General features: G+C 44.6%; 1 protein-coding gene across 2 annotated transcripts in view; it reads left to right on the top strand.

Moving 5' to 3' along the window:
• Positions 1-8533: 8533 nt before the first annotated feature.
• The window catches only part of LIMD1 (LIM domains containing 1), a 58949-nt gene continuing 44717 nt past the window's right edge, over positions 8534-22765 (top strand). The window contains exons 1-2 of one of the 2 annotated variants that reach the window (XM_034760972.1): positions 8534-8581; positions 9230-11160. In XM_034760972.1, the coding sequence (XP_034616863.1) occupies positions 9663-11160 (1498 nt within the window). In that variant the 5' untranslated portion in view covers positions 8534-8581; positions 9230-9662. Of the gene's footprint in view, positions 8582-8937; positions 11161-22765 lie in introns of those variants that run through there. The other variant, XM_034760971.1, reaches the window with a different exon arrangement.

Genomic DNA, 22765 nt, shown 5'->3' with positions numbered 1-22765 from the left:
CATCAGCAGGGAGCGGGATGGGGGAAGGGAAGGTCCCAGGAGGGGGAGGAGTCCCAGAATGGCTAAAGATTTGTGTATGTCCAGGGATCATATCCAACCTTCTCCTTTGGAGTACAATGCAGTGGGTACTGTACTTCAGCAGGGCCAAACTGCAGAGGGATGGGTGTTGAGTGCAGTGGGTACTGGGACTCTACAGTGCTGGACTGTGAGTGGGGAGGAGTGGAATGCTGTGGGTACAGACTGGAGCCAGGAGGTTGATAACAGTGTGTTGGTGGTGTCTGGGGGGTGCATGGGAAAGAGTTTTGCAACAGAGGCTGCAGGGGAGGGCGGGCGCGGAGCTGCTCAGTTTAAAGAGCTAGTATTGCCTGAAGCGTGGCTGCTTGGTCCTTCATAACCTTTAAAGAGCCACTCCGTGGCTTCATTCTGGCATGCCGCATTCTCCTTTCGGTCTCTCCTCTCGCTGTTCCGACACTCCTTCAATTCCTGTTTCTTGGCGGTGGAGTGCATCATAACCTCAAGGAGAAAGTCCTCCTTAGTTCTTCTTGGCCGCTTTCTAATTCTGTGCAGCTGTTCAGCTACCGATAACAAAGAAGGAGGCTGGGCTCCCAAGGTCATCTCTGTGAACATTTTACAGAAGCAGTATTGTTTGCAACACAGACAACACTGTTTTATTGCTTTAAAACACAGCCAGTACTCACACACCTGTCACTAACTGGCTGACCCCAGGCAAGCACACATGAGCCACAAGACACCCAAAATGGTGAGTAGCCACTGGAACAGGGTAAATTACTCTTCCCAGACCCTGCAGTACACTGATCATTCCTGTCCCCACACTTTCCACAGGATGTGATCATTATGGAAGATATCTCACTGCTGAGGGTGAGCAGGGAATTAAGGGAGGGTCTTCTCCAAGCCTGCGGCTTCCGCCCTGGCCCCTGTGTGGCTTGCTCGTGTGCAGCAGTGGTTCCGCCACTCCCACCCTGTGACGACACAGTGGCGCGGGAAAGTTACAGTTAATGGGGCAAAAAACAAAGCAGCTCTGCCGAGGAACCGGTGGCAGTGGATTGCCCAGTATCTCCATGAGAGTTTCCTAGAGATCTCTGAGGGAGATTCCCATGAAGTGAGGGAGTCAATCAACAGCCTGTTCCACTGCTCAACTAGGCATGCGGTGGGAGACACCCCTGCTTCCTGCAACCCTCCTGGTCACAACAACTCGCTTCAGCAATTCCCAAAATCAGATCCACTTACCAGGGGCCTCCTCTCCTGTTTGCGCTTTGCCAAGAGCCGATTGCTGTGACTGGCTAGATTCCTCTGGGGTAGAAAAGAGATCCTGGCTGCATGCATCTCTGACCTCCAAGTCATCCTCTGCCTCTGGGTCCCTCTCCCCCTCCACATCCTCATCCAAGTTTTCCTCCTCCTGGCTCGGTCCACTTTCAACTGGCACGCGAGTCACCGAAGTATCCACAGTGGTCTTCGCAGTGGAGGTGTGGTTGCCACCAAGTATCGCGTCCAGCTCTTTGTAGAACTGGCAGCTCGTGGGTGCAGCACCGGAGCGGTGGTTTGCCTCCTGCGCCTTGTGGTAGGCGTTCCACAGCTCCTTCACTTTGACCCTGCACTGCAGCGTGTCATGGTCATGGCCCCTTTCTGTCATGCATCATGAAATCTCTCCATAGGTATCATAATTCCTATGGCTGGAGCGCAGCTGGGACTGGACAGCCTCCTTTCCCCAAATGCTGATGAGGTCCAGCAGCTCGGCATTGCTCCAAGCAGGGGATCGCCTGGTGCGTAGAGCAGGCATGGCCACCTGGAAAGATGCGCTGAGACCACTGAATGCATCACTGAGCAAACAGGAAGGGGATTTTCAATATTCCAAAGGAATTTCCGGGGTCAGGCTGATAGTTGGTAACCTGAGGGCAGGGGAGTAGAGTTCAAACTGATGACCAGAGAGGTGAGAGGCATTGTGGGACACCTCCCGGAGGCCAATCACTGTGCTATAATCGACCAGGGTGTCTACACTGGCACCATGGCGCTGTAGCCCTGGTGCAGAAAGCTGTATGCCTCTCATCGGGGTCGTTTTTTTACTGCGCTACAACTGCGCAGTTTCTGCGCACTAAGTGGCTTGGCAGTGTGTACACCTCAGGAGTTACAGCGCAGAAAGCTGCTTTACTGTGCAGAAACTTGCCAGTGTAGACAGGGCCTAAGAGAAGCACACCAATGGTGATTGCTCAACCCTGTGACTCAGCAAGGCGCACCAGGTATGCTTGTGCTAGTGTCTTTCCAGGGACATGAACTAAGAGTATAAAATAAGGGACAATGGCATCATGAGGGCACCTTTCTCTTCCCCCACCTACACTGGAAGCCACAAGAACTCTGGGAAGACAAAGATCTGAACTAAGGAGACTGGTCCCAAGCTTAAAGGGAAACCCTGCATATTAAGGACTGTAACCTACCTGAACATCCAGTGAGTTGAGAAAAACTGCTTGATCCAAATATTGCTCAGTCTAATAAGATCTAGGATTTAGACTGCGTGCTTACCCTTTATTTTTTTGGTAACTATCTCTGATCGTTTGTGCTTACCACTTCTAATCACTTAAAATCTAGCTTTCTGTAGTTAATAAACTTGTTTTATATTTTATCTAAAACGGTGTGTTTTGGTTGAAGCACTTGGGAAATCTCAGCTCAGGTTACAAAGGCAGTGTGTGTCCTCTCCACATGGAGGGTGGGGTAGACTGGGTAATGGACTTACACTGGTCAGGCTTCTCACCAGGGCAAGATGGTATAGTTCTGGGGTGCAATGCTGGGGGCTTGAGAGATTTGCTAGTGCCTTTCTCTATCTGATTTGTGAGTGGCTCAGGGAGCATTCATGCAATTTAGCTGGGTGTGAGGTGGGCTCCTCATGCCGTTGTACTGAGTGATAACAGAGCCCGTAGGGGTTTGCTGCTTGTCGCTAGCAAAGCATTATGAGAGACAGCCCAGGCTGGAGAGTTAAGGGGGCACAGTAGTACCCCAGTTCCAGGTTGTATCCTGGGGATCCAGTCACAACTGCTCAACCAAATACACCGGACCCTCGCTAGAACGCGGGATTTGGGATCCATGCCAAGTACCGCATTATAGAGGGGACTGCATTAAAATGAAATTATATTTTTGGGACCAAAATTTCAGTGCAGGTATATGTAGTTGTGTATTTGCAGGTTATAGCGGGCTAACGATAGCATCAAAAATCGAAACTGTCACAAAAAATGAGTCTACAAGATACAGTACTCACCACAAAATTGCGTTATGAAATGGAAGCGATTTTAATGAATTCGGTTAAATGCTTTGTGAGCTTTGTTTTGATTGTCCACTTTCAGGTGCCATGAACTTCCGTCTTCGCGGAGGGAATGTCATAGAGAAATTTATATACACTGTATATATAAATATGTATATACAAATTTTTGTAGCGCTAATTACCTTCACATCCATAAAGTATAGAAAACAAACTCCTACTTGAAGGAAACAATAAACGAGAAAAAAAGTGTTGCTTTATTAGAGATTTAAAGTAGATATTACAATAAACTTGTCTAGTTTTTCTTAAAAAAGTCAGTGAGTTGCTTTTGCTTCTTGCTGCTGTGCTGCTTCCGCTTAGCAAACTGCAAAAGACTACGTAGCTGCATAATTTGTATAGGCTCAACATCTTGCGTCTCAAACTACCTCAAAGCAGTCTCTAAGCCGGCTACGGTCGCAGTTTACATTGGAACGACATCCTCTTCATCTTCCTCCTCTTCTTCCATGGCGAAGGCCAATTCTTCAGCTTCTGGAATGTTGTTTGGTCATACTGCCTGAAGAATTTGGTCATCCGTTAGACTTTCAGCAATCAGACAAAATTCTTCTGCTTCATCGTCACCTCTTATCCAGTACTCGATATTTTGTGGCAGAACAGTTACCCTGAGCCCAGACAGTTGCTGGGACAGCTCCTGCAACCACTCTATGTCTGTTCTTCCAACTTCCTCCTCTGTAAATCCCTCGAAGTCGAATTCCACGTCAGACTGTGATACAGTATATGTGTCTTTCCTCCATCTTGCATGAATGATAAGGTAACGAACACCAAGATCACTTAAAACTCAAAAAAAAAGTACTGTACTTAAATTTGGGATCCATGGCCGTGACCACGTTATATCCAAATTCACGTTATATAGACGCGTGTTCTAGCGAGAGTCCGGTGTACTCTCAAGAATGGCAGGGCTCAGCTGAGACTGATCACCTTTGTTTTTCACAAGTGTGTTCATTTTACACCATAGGATTGGTATATATTTCAGTACCCTCCCTGCATTAAAAAATGGGGGTGGCACAGTCTGTATTTGTGTTTATGCAACTTCAAACCAGAAATATATAACATTTTCCTACCAGATCAGACCATTAGTTGATCACATCTGATGTAGAGCCATAGCCAGTGGCCAGTTCTTGATGCACCAGAGAAATGTGAAAATTAATAATGATGATAACAATGCACCTGAACAATTGTACAGTGTTGTCCAGAGAGGAGGGATGCAGAAGGAAACTCCTTCCGTACTCCTTCATTATGTCCAGAAGAATAGGATTCATCCTATTTTAGCAAGTTATAACTATAGATATTCTAAAATTATCCAGTCCCTCCGCTTTTAAATTCAAGTACCGTGTATGACTCTGTGAGCACCTTCTCCCAGGGAAGTTAACACCATAGGCTGATTATATAGTGTGTGTATTTCTTTCTATTATATTTAAACGTACCCCTTATGAATTTTAATCAAGTATCCTTTGTGCTTATATTATGGGACTCTGTAAAAAGGACCAATCCCTTTTCACTCTCTCATAATCATAAATACCTCACTTACCTATCCCTCCCTGCCTTTCAAAAATGCCTATTATTTGCAGCCTTTTATGTAATTCCTGCCATACATCCAATTATCTGCATCAACCTTCTTTGTGTTTGGGGGATGTTTGCCCAGCTGAGAAGTTGGGATCGTGTCTGTGTGACAGTATGTTGGAGAGGATGTGATAAAGATCATGAGGACATTAATACTGAAGTTATATTTTAGGGTATGTCCAATTTTGGGCCTGTCAGTCTTTAACTCAACATAGGACTTTTTGGCATTTCATGCTGTACAGTCCAATAAAAATACCATGGGGACAGGTTTTAAATTATTGGGGCCAGATTATTATGCTCTCAGTTACAGCAGCATTATCCCATTGAGTTTGCTAGGGCAGAATGGACGTGCCTGAGGGCAGAATTTGCTGCCCTGTTGAATTGGGAGCCAGACCTCCACAAGGACTTCTTCGCTTCACCGATACAGCTGCGCCACTGTAGTGCTGCTAATGCAGAGACTCTAAGCCAATGGGAAATAGCTCTCCCATCGACTTAATTACTCCAGGCCCCGCAAGCGGCGGCCACTGTGTTGACGGGAGAAGTTCTCTGCGCTGACATAGCGCTGTCCACACTGATGGTTAGGTCGGTGTAACTTAGGTTGCTCAGGCGGGTGACTTATTCACACCCGTGAGCGACATGACTTATACTGATATAAACTGTAGTGTGTACATAGCCTAATTCTCCCTTCATACATGCACAGCTCACATTGACTTTTATGGGATATTAAACATATCTGAGGACAGAATTTAGTGCTAACAGGAGTTGTTTTCCCCAATGAAGAAAACATTTCTATGGGTATAGCACAGTATGAGAAGGGTAAACTTGTGGTTAAGGTGCTGGAGTAGGACTCAGGTGCTCTGAGCCCTAATTTACTTCCACAGCCCTGAGTTGCTTAAGCCCCCATCCTGCAAGTAGCTCTGTGCAGGTAGAGCCCAACGGGAGCCTTAATCTCACTTGTCTCAGCTTTCCAGCTGTAACTTGGGGATAATTCTTCCTTTGTCTGTCCTTTCTATGTATACTATGAGCTAGACAGTCTCTCACTATGTGTTTGCACAGCGCCTTTCACACTGGGGCCCTGATCTCAGTTGGGGCATTAGTATAATACAAATAATAATCGTCATAGAATATATTAGAAAGCCGTCAATATATAACATTAATAATCCTGAGAAATGAACAGAACTTTTTAATGTGATTCTCTCTCTCTTTTTTTGGCCAGCGGGGGCGGGGGGCAGGGGCAGAGTTGGCCCCATCATGTTGTGGACCCAGCAATTTATTTTAAAGTGAAGCAATCACGTTGCAAACTGCCTGTCTGTCTCTCAAGTACAGTCTTGCAAAAAGTCCTGCACAGCTATTTTCTTGTTAAACAAATACCACCAGGAGGAAAGCAGGTGTTTGAGTTTTTTTCCTTTTCCTTCAATGGTTCAGTAGGAATTCCCCCCTTCAAGGCTTCTGAATGATTAATCATAGACTAAGTCATGTGCGTTTGGCTTGAGTGCAATAATTATGCTGTGAAAGGAAAGCAAGTGTATGTGTGAAATATAAAATACACAAGAGAGCAAAAATAAACAGAGATTTTTGTCTCTCCCCTGACTCGTTTTGCAGAGAAGGAAATGATTTGACCACATCCCTAAGGGCTGTTTCACTACTACCAGCATGAACAGTGCACATTGTGGAATACTCCTCAGTGTGTTTCATTATTTGCTGTATCTTGTAGTTTTGCAAACATTTTGTGGCCAGATTTCCTGAACATTCAAGGTTAATAAACAACCAAAACAAAAAACCACCAACCAACCCAAGTAAGTAAAGATCTCATCCCACAATTCCTAGATTCCAAGGCCCGATGGGACCATTGCCACCATCTCATCTGATCTCCTGCATAACACAGGCCATAGAACTCCCCCAAAACAATTCCTGTTGGAACTACAGCAGATCTTTTAGAAAAACATCCAAGCTTGATTCAAAATTGCCAGTGATGGAGAATCTGCCACAACCCTTAGTAAATTGTGCCAATGGTTAATTACCCTTACTGTTAAAAATGTACACCTTATTTCCAGTCTGCATTTATTTTGCTTCAACTTCCAGCCATTGGACTGTATTATACTTTTCTCTACTAGACTGAAGTGTCCAATATCCAATATTTGTTTCCAATGTAGGTACTTATAAACTGTGATCAAGTCTTTGTTAAGCTAAATATATTGAGCTCCTTAAGTGGATCACTATAAGAATGCTTTGTAATCCCTTGTTTGTTCTCAGGGCTCTTCCCTGAACCCTCAACATTTTATCAACATGCTTCTTGACTTGTGGACACCAGAACTGGACACAATATTCCAGCAGTGTGTGCAGCAGTGCCAAAAACGGAGGTAAAATAACCTCTCTACTCCTGCTCGAGATTCCCCTATTCTTGCATCCCAGGGTCGCATTAGCTCTTCTGCCAACAGTGTCACAATGAGAGCTCACATTCAACTGATTATCCACCACAACCCCCCAAATCTTTTTCAGAGACACTGATTTCCAGGATAAAGTCCCCCATCATGTAAGTATGGCCTATGTTCATTGTTCTTAGCCATAGACACTTACGTTTAGCCACATTAAAATTATATTGTTTGTTTGCACCCTCTTCATTATTTACCACTCCTCTAATCTTTGGATCTGTGCAAGCAGAACCTTGCATTGGATCATGCCTATGACCCCGAGATAGCAAACACTTATGCAAGCGCAAACTTTACTCATCTGAGAAGTCAGTGGAATTTCCCATGTGAATAAAGTTACAAATGTACATAAGTGGTTGCCTGTTCATGGCCTAAGGCCCTGATCCTGCAATGAGCTCCTGGTCGGTAAACCCTTAAGTCCGCCTGGAGCCCTATGGACTTCAGTGGAGTTCCATGATGAGGACTGTAGGTGGTAGTTAGGATTATTGAAAAACTGCATACCTATGCCAAAAATGAAGGGGAAAAAAAAAGAAAAGAAAAGGTATGCCACTTCTTTCTAAAAGCACTGACAATTGCCAGGTGTTTTTGTGTGTTCACAAATGGTTGTTGAGAGTTAAACAGATGGTCTGTATTTTCCTCCCCAGTTGTTGAACAGGCCCTGTAGCTGCTTAGTGAGTTATGAAAGTTGCGCATTTTAGCAGGATTGGGCCCATACTATGCTTCTTCCCAACCACTGGGTTCTTCTATTTTTATTTTAGCAAAACATTCCATTGCAGGGTTTGTAATCCAGCCATTCCTGAATTGTGTTTAGTCATATTTGTTTCAGGTCAATTTACTTTCAAGTCCTTATGCACTAATCTATTCAGGGAAGCTGCCACCACCAAACAGCACAGCAAAAAGAAAATAGAACATTATGCTCAGCTTTAACAGGGAGGCAGAGAAGAAAACTGCTTTGGAATAAATATCCCTTTGCGGGTGACTAGATTCTCTACATCCTCCAAGCCACCAAGCCAGTGGGCGCTCCATGCAGGTGTCTGACTACACGGGGTAACCCGCGGGGTTTGGGGGCAGAGTTTGCACCGCATCCGGCCGGCGCTGAGGGTTGGGCATGAGGCTTTGCAGAGCGAGGGGCCAAAGGTGCTAGGAGGAGATTGTGAGCAAATCCCGACCGCCGTTCGCCAACTGTACCGGGGGGGCTTTGCAAAGCGCTGGGCCCTCAGGCACTGGGCAGCCGCAGCGAGAGGTAGCAGCGCCTAAAGGCCACGGCCAGGTGGGTCCCGGCTCGGCGGGGAGCCGGGCCAGGGCGGGTCCGTCCCCGTGGCGGGGCTCCGCGCCGACAGGCAGCAGCTGCTCCACCGCCCCCTCCCCAGCCCGGGACCGTCACCCGGGGCTCGCCCGGCTCCGCCCCTCGCCCGCGGGAAGGGGGCGAGGCCGCCACGCGGGCGGGGCAGAGAAGCGACACCGAGTCACGGAGCGTGGCCGCCGGGGAGCCCCAGCCCGAGCAGCGCCCCGCCCGCCCGCCCGCCCCCGTGAGTCCGCCCGGCCCCCGCTCCCGCACAAGAAACTTCCGCAGCCGCCGTCTCGCCGGGGCAGGCGAAGAGGCTACGTGAGGTTCCCCCCGACCCCTCCCCAGGAAGTGCCCGGGGCTCCTGGCAGCAGCCCCTCCCCCCCCGCACGTCCTGCAGCGAGACCCTGACCCCTCCCCGTGGCCTCTGGGCGGGGACTGACAATCCCGCTGCTCCCCACTTCCCCGGGAGTGTGGACGGGGCCCCCAGCCCCGCGCGGCGTGAGAGACCTGACCCCAGCTCGCCCCTCAGGCGCTGCGCGCTCCCCCCGTGGCTGGGCCTCCCGCTGGGGAGGGAAGGGGTTTGCAGCCTGTTTCAATGAGCCGCTTACAAACTCTCTCTTTCTTTTCTAGCCTCCGTCCTGCTAGTGGGCTCAGGCTGAGTAAGCCCTGATTGCAGGGTGAACTGGAAATCTCCTGGAGCCCTTTCAGATCTTGCTTCTTCGAGGGGGGTGTTCCTCCCACCCCCAGATTTACAATAAAAATTGAAGCTGCATTTCTAGCATCTTATGGTAAGAAGATACGGCTGCTTCTGACTCCGTTCTTACCGGGAGATACAACCTGAAGTTTGTTTTTCTCAGTTTTTGCATATGCAAGAAAATTGATTATTTTTACAAAGCACGTAAACTCGTGTAACCTTTTTCTGAGTCGAGGACCAAGCAGACGTGAAGCTGAGGATCACAAAGTAAAGTGGATTCAGTACTAACCGCTCCTACAGTCCTGTATGGCTTGTAGCTTTCATCATTAAGTTTAGCTGTGGGAGGGGGAGGCTAGTGAATTTGCAAAAATGGATAATAAATATGATGATCTGGGCTTAGAGGCAAGTAAATTTATAGAAGATCTCAATATGTATGAAGCCTCCAAGGATGGACTCTTTCGGGTGGACAAAGGTGTTGGCAACAACCCGGAATTTGAGGAAACCAGGAGAGTTTTTGCCACTAAAATGGCTAAAATTCATCTCCAGAAACAGCAGCAAGAAGAGGAGCTGATGTTGGCTGACTCTGGCTCTCTAAATGGTGGGGCCAGTTTCAGTGTCCAGCAGCAGTTTCCAAACCATCCTGTGCCTGGAGTAGCTCCGGGGGCCAGTAAATTGCATTCAGGAGAAAATATTGCCAAACCTCCTCTGGCCACAGCATCAGTGTGTGCAGCGCACCAGCTTGCTTTTCCACATCACCCACAAGCTGTTCCTGATGGGCAGCGAACAAAATTATACCAAGATGGCAAAACAGCTAACAAAGAACATGGCTGTAGAGAGAATCTGGGGGATTCTGAGGTCTCTGAAGGACATGGGTTCCACAGAGCAGCCCATGTGAATCCCAGCACTGCAAAGCCATCTTTTCCTTCTCTTCCCCACGGACAGCATTATAATGAGAATCAGACAGGCATCCCTGCTTGGGGAGGAGATGCTGGTAAGTTTTCCATCCCCAAATCTGGTTTGGGGAGTTTACGATCCAATGTTAATCATAGTGATCAGCTATCAAGGAGTCCTACAAAAACCCAAGCTGATCCTCAGCCTTACCAGCATCAGAAGTCACTGAGCTCCTGCAGGTCTTCTGAAAGTGGGTATGGAAGCCAGGAAAATGGGAATGAGAGCAACAGACTTAGTCGAGGCTATGACCAAAACTCAACTGGTCAGAGATCTTCCTCTTTCTCACATACTCTGACCCCCTTTTCAACTTCTACAGGGTTTGATGATGAGACAGCAGTGGGATTTCCACAGCAGAGATCTTCCTCATTCTCAGCCCCATCAACATTGCCTGCACAAGGGTTTTCAGGTCTGTCTGATCAATTTAGCCCAAACCCTGAGAGTGAGATGCTACCTTCTGGCATACCACATAAAACCAGTCATGACCACTCGTTGTGGTACCATGACAATTCTAGTTCTTCCACGTCTAATTCAGCTCCTACTCCATTGCCTCCAAGCGTAGATTATCAGCAAGCCAGTGCTTATCCCAAGTCTACAGCCCATTTCATAGTTCATGGTCAAAATCACAGGCTTAATTGTCCTGGCTCTGGCATAAGTCCTGAGGAGGATTCCATCAGCGTAGCTTCACATGGGCCAATGATTTCTGATGCTCCAAGGTCTCCATTTAAAGAGGGCATAAGCAGTCTGCAGCATGACTCAGGACACCAGGAAAATTCCAGTTCTACAAAAGTAAAGTTACCCTGTCAGACCCTCCTTCCACAGCAGGAACAAGGGCCGTCTACAGCTGAATTAAAATTAGAAGCACTTACCCAGCGTCTGGAGCAAGAGATGGATGCTCGTCCCAAGGCTGACTACTTTGGTAAGTATATATATCTGAAATTGCAATCTGTAAGTTATATTAACGCATCTGACAGTACTAACTGCTGTAAGGTTCACTTCTTCAGAGACTAGGAGGGAAACGCACTTTTTTTTTTTCCTGCCCCCCCTTCAGTGGTTTATTTTTTTACTTAAGTGTCAGTCGCTACAGAGGCTAGAAATTATTTTGACTAGGAAACATTTTTCCATTTCACTTGTTTTAAAGCAAGGGTTCCATAGTAACTTCAGGAGGGACTGATGAGAGCAGGGTGAGGTGGAAGGGTTATGACTTTTGAAGTATCTTAATTAATTTTTGATTGCAATTTAACATCTTTTAAAGATATTATTAGACTACCTCCTTTTCTAAAGAATGTGTGTGATTCAGCTTCAATTAAAAGTTTTTTTTACTCGATCAAAAAGTTGGACAAGGCTAAGGCTTGCAGTTATTTAACAACTTGAATGAGCACATCTGAAAACCAGGCCATAAATGTACTGCACTCTACAGATCAGATCCACAAGTTGTCCAGTGCTGCAAGGTATCCTTGTATCTTGAAGTGAAAAGAGAAGGAGAACTTAACATCTGAGGGTACCTGAATAAGTAGTTAAAATATTCTGCTGATTTCAGTCCATTTGATATCATCGGCTGACAATGACCTGTTGGCAAGTTTAATAGTATATTTTCTCTCTTTCTCAGTCATGTCTTAGCTTAACAAGATAGAGGATATTTAGTCTTGTTACCCAGTTCTTGGAAAGAGTGGGTCTGATTCTGTTTCCACTGAAGTCAATGAGAATTTTGTGATTAACTTCAATCGAAGCAGGATCATGCCCAGTATGACTTTTGTTCTTCCCTGTTTTAGGCCAAGCCTACACTACAGAGTTGAGTTGATGTATGCCTTAAGTCGACCCAGTTATGTCAGTGTCTATAGCCTTGCTCCTGCTAATGTAAGTGCCCTACTACACCACCATAATAACTCCACCTCCATGAGAGTGGTAGGGCCTATGTTGTTGGTGGTAAAGTGTTGCAGTGACTGTGTAGACACTGTGTTCCTTAGATCAGCTGTGGCAGTCATAACTGTCAATTTCAGGGCTCCTGACTGGAGCCGTGAAATTGACAAGAAAGGCTGTTGGCTCCCTGCTGTGGACGCCCTGCTGGGATCGCAGCTCAGGCTGTCACTCCAGGGTGCCTGGGGGGGATGGGGAGTGGGGCAGTGTTCCTTCTAATTTTTCTCACCCATGTGCGGAATTAATTTTGTTATGTGCACCTCCCCTGGCTGCAGCAAGTCCCTAGTCAGGTTCCCTGAGCGCTTGCACAGCACTAAATAGGCTGCCGTGCGGCTGCGCAGCTTACAGGGAACTTAGGGGGCCTGGGTGCTGCTTGGGCTCTCAGGTCCCTGCTTTGAGCCCGGCTGTCATCTGGGCTTGGAGCTGGGAGCCGGGGCAACAACTGGGCTTGGAGCAGTGAGCTCCACCAAGAGCTGAGAGTCCATGCTCTCAGCCCCCCCCCCACTGCCCCTCTTAAATCGGTGCAAGCGCTCCTGGTGAGGATGCGCTCCACTGACAGAAGGAGGGTAATGTAGACATGAAAAACCACAGTAATTACTGCGGCAGCTATATGCGGACTTAAATTTGTAGTGTAGATATGCCCTTAGATACATGGGTTGAACATCCCAAATGTAGCAGTAGCTTGAACTCTCCTTCCTAATATGAAGTAACATTTTTCACCTCTGCATCTTGATCCTGTGCAGGCTTACAAACACAAACCAGGGGAAAGACTTCACGCTTTCGGCTAACTCTTGCTGCTCCATGAAGGCCACCATTGCTGCTGCCAGCACAGGCAGTCTATTCACCCATGATACTTAAGCACTCTATTCTTGCCAACATTATTATGAACTTCACAATAAACTACTGTGCAAGCTAAGTAGCTGCCAATAGTGGTATCTGAAGGACATATAGATTGTTTCTCCCAATGGTTAGTTGAGAACTGCATGGAAAATATATTCCAGAATATCAATATGTGATGTTCCCCTGATAGAGAGTATAGTTGTAATCAAATTTAGTCCAGTGAAAGGGCAGATGGAGTAAAATGCCTATTGTTTCACATGACAGTGATCTGACAGACTCTTCTTTTACTTTAGTCATTTTGCATGGCAGTGTCTTGTGTTCTTTTTGCTGCTTTTTGAGGATAGTGTTTTAAATACCATTCCTCTACTCTGAATATAGAATGCTCCACTGACTAAGCCGTGAGATTCTCTTCAATAGAGGATGCTACTTGGATTTTGGATTCACGCTGGTTTGAATGGGTGAACAGAGGAGCTGCTAGGCTATACATACTTTAATGTGTGTATGGGAAGTAGGTGCAGGTCAGAGCAGACGGATGTAATGGATAACTAGATTTTTACCACCTTTTAAATTGGCAGTAATGCAAGGTATGTGCTTTTTAACTTTCAGGAAGCATGTGGTGATGTAATGATATTTTGGTAACATGCAACGAGGTCTATATGATGGGTCCACTGAATTATTTTTATCAGGATCCTTGGGAGAGGAAAAAAGATGGAGGCTCCTTAATTCCCAGTAGGTTCCAATGACAAACTCCTACTAGGAAGCTATACACAGGGATGGGCAATGCAGCCAACTGAGAATAACATGCATAAGGGAGCAGAAATGCTAGGGGAAGAAATAGAATTTGCAGCAGTTTTGAGTCCCAGATTTATGAAGGGAGGTTTAGTGGTGACTTCCTGGAATATTTTGAAAGAGTTGATGCAGTATAGAAGTATTATAAACTATTGCTATTTTCTTCTCTCTCTCTCATTTTCACTTTTATGCATTCAGTATACTATTACTCAAGGATAAAGCACTGAATTGTCTCTAGAGAGACAAGGTGGGTGAGGTGGTCTCTTTTATTGGACCAACTTCTGTCAATGAGAAGCACATAAGAGGTACTCAAGCTTGTCTCTCTCACCAACAGAAGTTGGTCCAATAAAAGAGATTACCTCACCCACCTTGTCTCTCTAATAACCTGGTACCAAAATGGCTATAGCTACGTTGCATACAACGAGTTGACTTGAGAAATTCTAAGTACTGTATTACAAATCTGTTTCTTCACTAAGCCAGTTCCTCAAGCTACCAAAACTTAGTATTGAAAAGAATTATTTTTATGTAACAATGATTTAAAAAAAGAATAGCAGTTTGTTTTTGTTTTAAACATTCCTCTGCATTATTGTGAACTCAAATGCAACACCTCTGCTGTTACCGCAGAACCAGGAATTGAAATTGGCTAGAGATACAAGTGCAAATGATTGTTTCTGAAAATGCTTTCATGTTTGGTAATCTGAAATGCTACTGGAAACACAGGTGAGATTTTTTTTAAAAACAATATTTATCGTTTATTCTATCTCTGTCAGGAATGGATGTTTTTAATAAAGAGCTCTGCTCCTAACAAGGGAGATTTTTGTATCTGCTATTGCGTGAAAATCAACTTTGGTAAACTTTTTTTTTTTTAATTTTAACTACTAAATCCAATATAGATAGGATTCCTCTGAGGAGTAACAAACGGTCTAGTTATCAGCCAACACAAGATTATCAGATTACCATACAAAATACTTCTGGCTTCTCAAACCATATATGGTATGGGAAAGGAAGGAAAGAACCAAAGAAGTCAGGATTTTTGAATAATACATACGTGTAAGCAGTGTCAGAAAAATGAGTCCTGCTTGGGTCGCTAGAGCTTTTTTAGCTTTTTTTTGTTTAAGAGTGTTTTCTGAAATGCTGACTTCACTGCAATGGCTTATACCGTATTTCAAAAGAGACATAAGGAATCTGAGGGGCTATCTGTACAGTCAAAATCAAAGGCTATTATCCAACTTCTAGGTTAGGAATAAAAAACTTTGAGGGGTCTGTTTCTACTACAGTGGAGAAAGAGCCCTGAGTCCATGTGAGACCGATCTGGAAATTAACTTTGATTTTATTAAAGTTTTAGACTGCCATTGTCAAGGAAGCCTGAGGGAGCTAGGTGCCTGAATTGAATGAATTTCTGTGGTATTGGGGTGCCTAACTTTTTCCTTAGGTTCCTTTCAAATTTCCTCATCTTCTCTCACTAGCTAAAGTTAAGGCCAGATTTTCAGGTGTGAGCACAGCAGGTGGATTGCAGAAATGTGCATTTGCCCACTGTGTTGTAAGAGAACACAGACTTCTGAATGAAAATCATACAGTTACAGTCAGGCCAGATCATGCACCACTAAAGCCAAAGACGTTTTACTGTTGTTTTCAATGGAACATGATTAAGCCCAGTGTGCCTGACTGTCCATTTGTATGTGCAGTTACCCAGTTTGCATGTACAAACTCAGGTTTTTGCAGGTGAAACAGGTATGCGCACACATTATGAGTGTACCTCTTGCGCCCATAGATGGAAATATGGCTCTTAGGCTACATCTACACTACAGGGGGGAGTCGATTTAAGATACGCAAATTCAGCTACGTGAATAGCGTAGCTGAATTCGACGTATCGCAGCCGACTTACCCCGCTATGAGGACGGCGGCAAAATCGACCTCTGCGGCTTCCTGTCGACGGCGCTTACTCCCACCTCCGCTGGTGGAGTAAGAGCGTCGATTCGGGGATCGATTGTCGCGTCCCGATGGGACGCGATAAATCGATCCCCAAGAGGTCGATTTCTACCCGCCGATTCAGGAGAGTAGTGTAGACCTAGCCTTAGTGTTTTAAAGACACTGGTTATCAGTAGTGTTTTAAAACAAACTCGATGTGTTTTTTCATATTATGAGTGATTCTTAGATTTTTAAGGTCTAAATCCTCTGATTACTACTCAGGGTGGAGCTGATAAGCTGTTGGTATTTTATCAGAGCCCCAGGCATCCTAGTTTGAAGCTGAACATTGAGATGCTTTGTAGCAGGCAAGCAGAGTGGATCATGTAGTTGAGTTTGAGGATTTTTCCTTTCACCAAATTAGAACTCAAGATGAATCATTTAATCCAAGTGGAGACTTGGAATCTTGGCACATGCAGATGGGTATAATTAGTTGTCAGAGCAGAGGGTAGTTGTGCAGTGAACTTGATGTTTCACTGCGATAATCATTGCAATCCGATAACTGGTATTGCTACCAAAATGTTACAGATGCTGAAAACATCATTTGAGGGCTGCTGCAATGGGAACCTCAGGTAAAAACAGAAGAATTTTCTGAGGTTTCTTTTACATGCAAACTTTGTGGGCTGGAGATAAGGGCAGCTTTCTCTTTGGAAATGTGTGAATGTGTTCATTTCTGCCTGGTAGATGCATGCCTGTTGCTGGAAAAGCTCTGAAGCTGGAAGAAGTTTCATGTGTTCGGTGCAGGGAGAGGGGGGCGGGAAGAGTGGAATCGTGCAGTAACTCTTCCAACTTTCCTCGTTTCAGAACATGAATTAGTACACTTGTGGACAACACAAAGCTTATCTCTATGCAAGGAAGCAAGTGAATAAATATTTGCCTGGGATATGACTCTTTAGGATTAAAGCTGTATATGGCCCTCCTCCCCTCTCCTGGAAGCTGAACTAGACATTGTAAATAAAAATGGCTATTTTAAAGCAGGAGAGAGAGCAGTGACTGAGGATCAACAGTGGTGGTGGTGAGGGCCAGGCTGCAAAAGATATGGAGCCTGATTCACTCTGCCCTGTACTTGGTGTAGTCTTTTACACCAGTGCAGTGTGAGTATAAAATGCCACCAAATCAGAATGGTGGCATTTTGTGCTCACTTTGCACAAGAGTAAATGACACCACAAGGTGTAGGATAACAGTGAATCAGGCCTAGGGGCTTTAAACACCTTGGACCAAGTTTTCACAAGTGCACAGACTATGGATAATGTGGAAAAATTGCATGTAGTGACCTGTTTCCTCTTTGCATACACAATTATCTGCATGGACAGTTAGCAGACTTGCGCCAACCACTTGAGTGCTAATTGAACAGGTATGCAGCCGCATTTGCCAAGCACTCACTAGTCACATGAGCCTCCCCCCTGCTTTGGAAATTAGCTCTTTGAGGAGCATTATTGTTAACTGTTGTTTTGTAGCACTTAGAGGCCTGCCAAGCACCTCTCAGTACATAGGCCCCTGCCCCAAAGAGCTAACAATGATAATGGTACTGGCCTCCTTTGTAAAGCACTTTGAGATCTACTGATGGAAAAGTGCTATAAAAGACCTAGGTGGTGGTGGTATGTTCTAACGTAGCCACGACTCCATGAAATGTGCAACCACAAAACAGAATTGGGGTATGGGGAAGGTCAGGAGTTAGAGGAATAAGATTAGAGTTACTTGGAAAGGGGAATGTGTGCAACATGAGGAAGCAAGGTGTGTCCCTCCTTTCTTTTTTTTATAATATATATATGTTGTGTTGTTGACTTAGTTCTTGTGGTCCTCATGGTAGAAATGGGTTTTCAGGAGGGAGAATGAGAAGACAGTAGTGGCCAGGCAGCAGTCAAGACTGTCATAATTGGTGGAGCATAGGGGTGAGATGGGAACAACATAAGAAGAAAGGTGGGGCAGAGCTATTCTGGACCTTGACACAAAAAGCAATACCATGACACTTGTAGCTCTTGGGTGCAAATATATGGGAAAGAACATACCGACAATGTATTGGAGACATTTAGATGAAAACAACTTGATTTTTCTTTCCAAATGTGACTAATTTCTTCCACGTAAATCTAGCCAGCTATAAGGAGGGACCACAAACAAGCTTTAGTTAATATTAATGGCTGTAATTCTTGAAGCAACATAACTGTTAAAACTGCTGGTGAAGAATGAAATTAGTTATCAGAAGCAAATGTAGGTGTCAAGGGTTATAAAGAGTAAATGAGAAGAATAAGATCCACACAATTGCTAAATGCCAACCCCAGATTTTGACCCAGTAAAGTGTCTTTATTATGTCACTTTGGACTTATATCACCCAAGTCTACCCTGAGTCATGCCCATGCTGTCTCCTCGTCATCAGGGACTGCATCGGTGAAATGGCAGAATGTGGCCTATTGTCTGAACCAAAGTATCACATCCTCACATTCTCCCCTCTGTGGCTTAGGCTTCCTGCTGAGGAAGTACAGGTGGGCACAGATGTAAATGTGGCAGTGAAATATTTTGATTTGGACTCTGTGTCCCAAAAGGTCTTATTGCTTTTCAGCTGAACAGACTCTGGTGGATGGAGGTGTAATGTCCCAATCAGTCATACAGAATGCTATCATTCAGCATTGAATTCTTAGCAAATTAGGGATTATAAGGAATTAGAAGTGAAGTAGCAACATTTGGAGGAGAAAATGTTGTTTAGACTTTGAAATTTGTGGCAAACAGAAATCCAGTTGTTGAACTTAGTGGCTGGGACTGACATTTTGGATGATACCAGAGGATCAGATTCTGCTTCCGACAGCTCTGGGATCTCTTCTGACTTGCTGGACATGTGAGCCTGGGCTGTTTCCGGTGGCAGCATTTCTGATGAATTAAAATGAAGAAACCAAGTATAAGAGCTGGGACAGACCTCGCAAGGCTTGTTTTCAGTCCTAGCTTTGCTCCAAAGGTCCTGTTGTTTAGAGCTTCAGATGTAACTTGGGGCAGTTGCTTTCCACATGATGCTAAATGGAACAGTGACTTCTTTGTCCTATTGTTCAGAGGCAAGCTGCCCTAGAAGCAGAAACTGAAATCAGCAATTTATGTCCTTTCCCTTTCCAAATATGGCTACCATTCTCCCAGTGCACTTGAGTGTGAACTTGCTAGCACTTCACATATGTGATTTTTCAGGCTCGTCAGTGCTGACGAAAGGGATACCTTAGAGTACATTTTAATAATACACTGTGCAGGGTTAAAGGCGGGTTGCCTGATTTTCAGATGTGGATAATTTAATAGAACATCTTCATCCTGTGTTTTTAGATGCTCAAGTTGGCACTTGCTTGCCTAAATAATGTGCAGGTCTGAGCATCCAAGTGCAGAATACAGGCATCCTACTGAGACCCCCATTTTTTGAAACATAAGCATATATACAGTATTCAGCCTTACGCTTGAAGTTGAGGAATAAGATATCTCCACTTTAGATCAGGCCTGAGTAATAGTAGGAAATTTCCTTGTTGCTGCTGGTGAGCGTCAGTGACATGTAGCTAAACCTATGGTGATGACCGTTAAACTGTAAGTGTAGGCCAGTAGAAAGCACGCTCAGCAGCATTACAAAACACTGGAGTTAGGACTTGCTTGGAGCAGGGCATAACTACAGTTCTGAAATGAAGTTGAACAATGTGTGTACTGCTCTCCTCTGGCAATTAACCTGTGATCAGCAGTAGCTCAGCATACATGGTGGTGGTGCCTGTCATCAGCAATAGGTTTGTTCTAGCATAGAGCAGGCCTAAAAGAGCAAGTTCATCATCGCAATAGGGGGTGAGCTGGGAGGGTTGTAGAGACTGAATAGTGTTAGGTAAAAATTATAATTAATTCTGTATTTTTATTTATTTATTTATTTATTTATTTATTTATTTTAGGAAGGGGTCAGGTTAAAATGAGAGGTAAAGGCTTTCTAAAATACATTGCTAATACCACCTTAGCATAGTGATAGAAGTGAACACCCATCCCTGGAGTAATACCATCGACGTCAGTGTATTATGCCAAGGTTTAATTTGGCCCAATGTTTTTTTTGTTTTGTTTTTAAAAGAACCTTGGGGTCTGTAGTGTGATAGGTTGTCACTGATCACGGTAATGGCAGCATTTAAATAGCACTGCCTAGGATTGGAATTCAGCAACTCTGTGAAATGAACTGGATGGTGAGTACCAAAGGGGTAGCCGTGTTAGTCTGTATCCACAAAAACAACGAGGAGTCTGGTGGCACCTTAAAGACTAACAGATGTATTTGGTCACTTTTCTTGTGCTGCTATCATTTGGCTAGGGACAGCCTTGCAGAAAATTAAATAGCTGCTGTGTTCTAGTGTGTGCCAACATTCCGTTGGACCATTGGCACTTTCACACAGATCTATCCATTACATGATGCAGCAAGGAAGGTATGTTTTTGTCCTACATGCCTGGTGCATTAGGTGTTAAGCAATTCAGGCAATTAAGCAGCACAGATGGCTCCATCAGGGTGGGGCATAATTTGGCTAAAACTATTTTAGTACTTTTCAGGAGACTTGGCCTGTGAGGTGAATTACAGATGTCTTCCCTCTCTGAATTGTAGTTGTTGTTACTACTAATTCATATTGAGTGTCTGGGCACTTTCTGGAGAGGAAGAAATTACGTTCTGGAGGTTTAATGGAGAAAAAGTACATTTGCATGTACAAGGGCAAAAGTTAGGCACCTTTTAAATAAAATAAATATATAGATTCTGCAAAAAGACCAGTAACTGTCATGGAAGAATCTTAAAACTGCAAAATCTGCAGTTTTCCTGCTTTCCGGCATCCTTGGTTCTAGGCAGGAGGGAATCTTACAAATCAGCTTTGAGCTATGTATGTCAGATGACAGGACAAAATGTTGGGTTGTATCAGACTTTGACTTGCTATATATGCATTTGAAAGGTCAGGTTTTCCTCTTTTTATGCCCCAAATGCTTACAAAACTTAGCTTATCTTCCATTCTCTCTCTCTCTCCATCCTGTTTTACTTTCAGATAATGCATATTTTCATAAATATCTAAAATAGCTGTGCTCTCTGTTTAAGAAGATCCAAAAAGTTTTGCCAAATGATTGGCATGTTGGTGTGGATCCATAACCAGCTGGTGTGTTTGTTCAGACTACACTTGGACAAGTAGAATAGCTTTCTATTCTTCTCAGTCTTATGATTGGATTCTTTCCAGTTCTGCTCTTTGGATCTGACCACACTAGGGTTTGGAACTGTGTTTTGTAACAGGCTAGAACTCTGAAAACTAACGCGTTGTAATGTGCTTTGCATACTCAGGGATACTATGTAGTAGGAAGATTAGTATCTGCTTTTCAGCAACAGTGCAAGTGTAGCTGTAGACAGGTCTCAGGCATTTTATACCACGGAATGATGGAAACTTGTAGAAATGTTTGCTAAAATCCATAGCCAGCATGGTTCTGCCAGAGCAGTACTTGACAACGCCTTTTGGACACTGTTGCAGATAGTTTAGTTTTGTCCTAACATGGACCAGACCTTTCAGTCACTTAAAATTAGTTTGGAACCTTAAATCAGCTATGTAATCAGTTATGTCAATAGTGCCTGCCGACCCCAAATGAAGCCAGGACCTCACTGTGCTAGGCACTATCCACACGTATAGTAAGAGACAGTACCTGCTTCAGAGAGTTTTACAGTCTGAATAGATCAGACAGACAAAGGGGGAAGGAGAAACAGGGTATGTCTACACTACCCGTCGGATTGGTGGGCAGCAATCGATCCAGCGGGGGTCAATTTATCGCGTCTAGTCTAGATTCCTGTACTCCACCGGAGCGAGAGGCGGAGTCGAAGGGGAAGCGGCAGCAGCCCACTCACCACAGTGAAGACACTGCGCTGAGTAGGTCTAAGTACGTTGACTTCAGCTATGTTATTCACGTAGCTGAAGTTGCTTAACTTAAGATTGATTCCCTCCCAGTGTAGACCAGGCCACAGAGTCATAGGAAGGTGAAATGACATTCCCATGATCACCTAGCAGGTCAGTGCAGAGGCAGAAATCAGCCCCAGGTCTGTACAACCTCTCTTGGTTAAGAGTAAAGATAAGTGAAGTAAACATAGATTACAACATTGTGGAAACAGAGCTGGCCCTGCTGAAAATGTTGACTGCTAATTTTTCAGATAATTTGAGCCTGATTCTGCATTAAAACTGGTCTTTGGTGATCATGTGATAATGCTTAGCACAGACAAGCTAGCTCCACTTGATATTTATTTTGAGACAATAACATCCCCTTCTCTGTCAGTCTGACAGCGGCTTTCCGGCATGCCTTTCATTGTGGAGTCTATACAGTATTAGAGGAGCGAGGAATATTCCAACTCAAAAACCATGAAGGAAATTGATAAGGGTGATTGCCCCTTCCCTCAAAACATGTAATTTGCTGTGCATCATCCCAGCCCTCTGTTATGCTTGTGCTGTTTTTGAACATAGGAAAGTAGCAATAATTTGTAACGAGTAAAATTCCCATTCAGTTGCAGAATTTCTGGTCCCGTTATTGCCATGTTCATTTTAGACTAAGGAAGGAGAGAAGCCTCAGTAATACTTGGCTCATGGAAATAGATCTAATTGTAATCTCTTTTCCTTATCAAAAACGGTTTCTTTGGAAATCAAACAGGGGCCAAGTGTGGTAGGCAGTCATTAAACATGGCCTAGGCTGCCCTTTCTCTGTGACTGCAGGGAGACGGCAAAGCAGACCAACTTTAGGTTTTTATTGCTTGTGAGGCAATGTCTGTCTCTCAAGGAAGATACAAGGCCAAGTCCAGCTATCACTGGGCGCTGCCCCAAATTGAAATATATTAATTTTTAAAAGGGGTCTGACATAACCTCAAGTACATCTTGTAATCTTTCCTTGCTATAGCCTTCCTCTTCCTCCTATACACTCCCCTCTCCCCCATTGCCATCTCTTACTATGCTGTGTCTATTCAGGGCCTCATTCCTGCAGTTCCATGCTATTATAGCCTCGTTGATGTTCAATGGGACTGCTCATGC

This window comes from Trachemys scripta, chromosome 2 (assembly GCF_013100865.1).
Source record: "Trachemys scripta elegans isolate TJP31775 chromosome 2, CAS_Tse_1.0, whole genome shotgun sequence".
NCBI classification, from domain to species: Eukaryota; Metazoa; Chordata; order Testudines; family Emydidae; genus Trachemys; species Trachemys scripta.
Note: the sequence above shows the minus strand (reverse complement) of the source record. Positions and strands in the feature narration are given on the sequence as shown.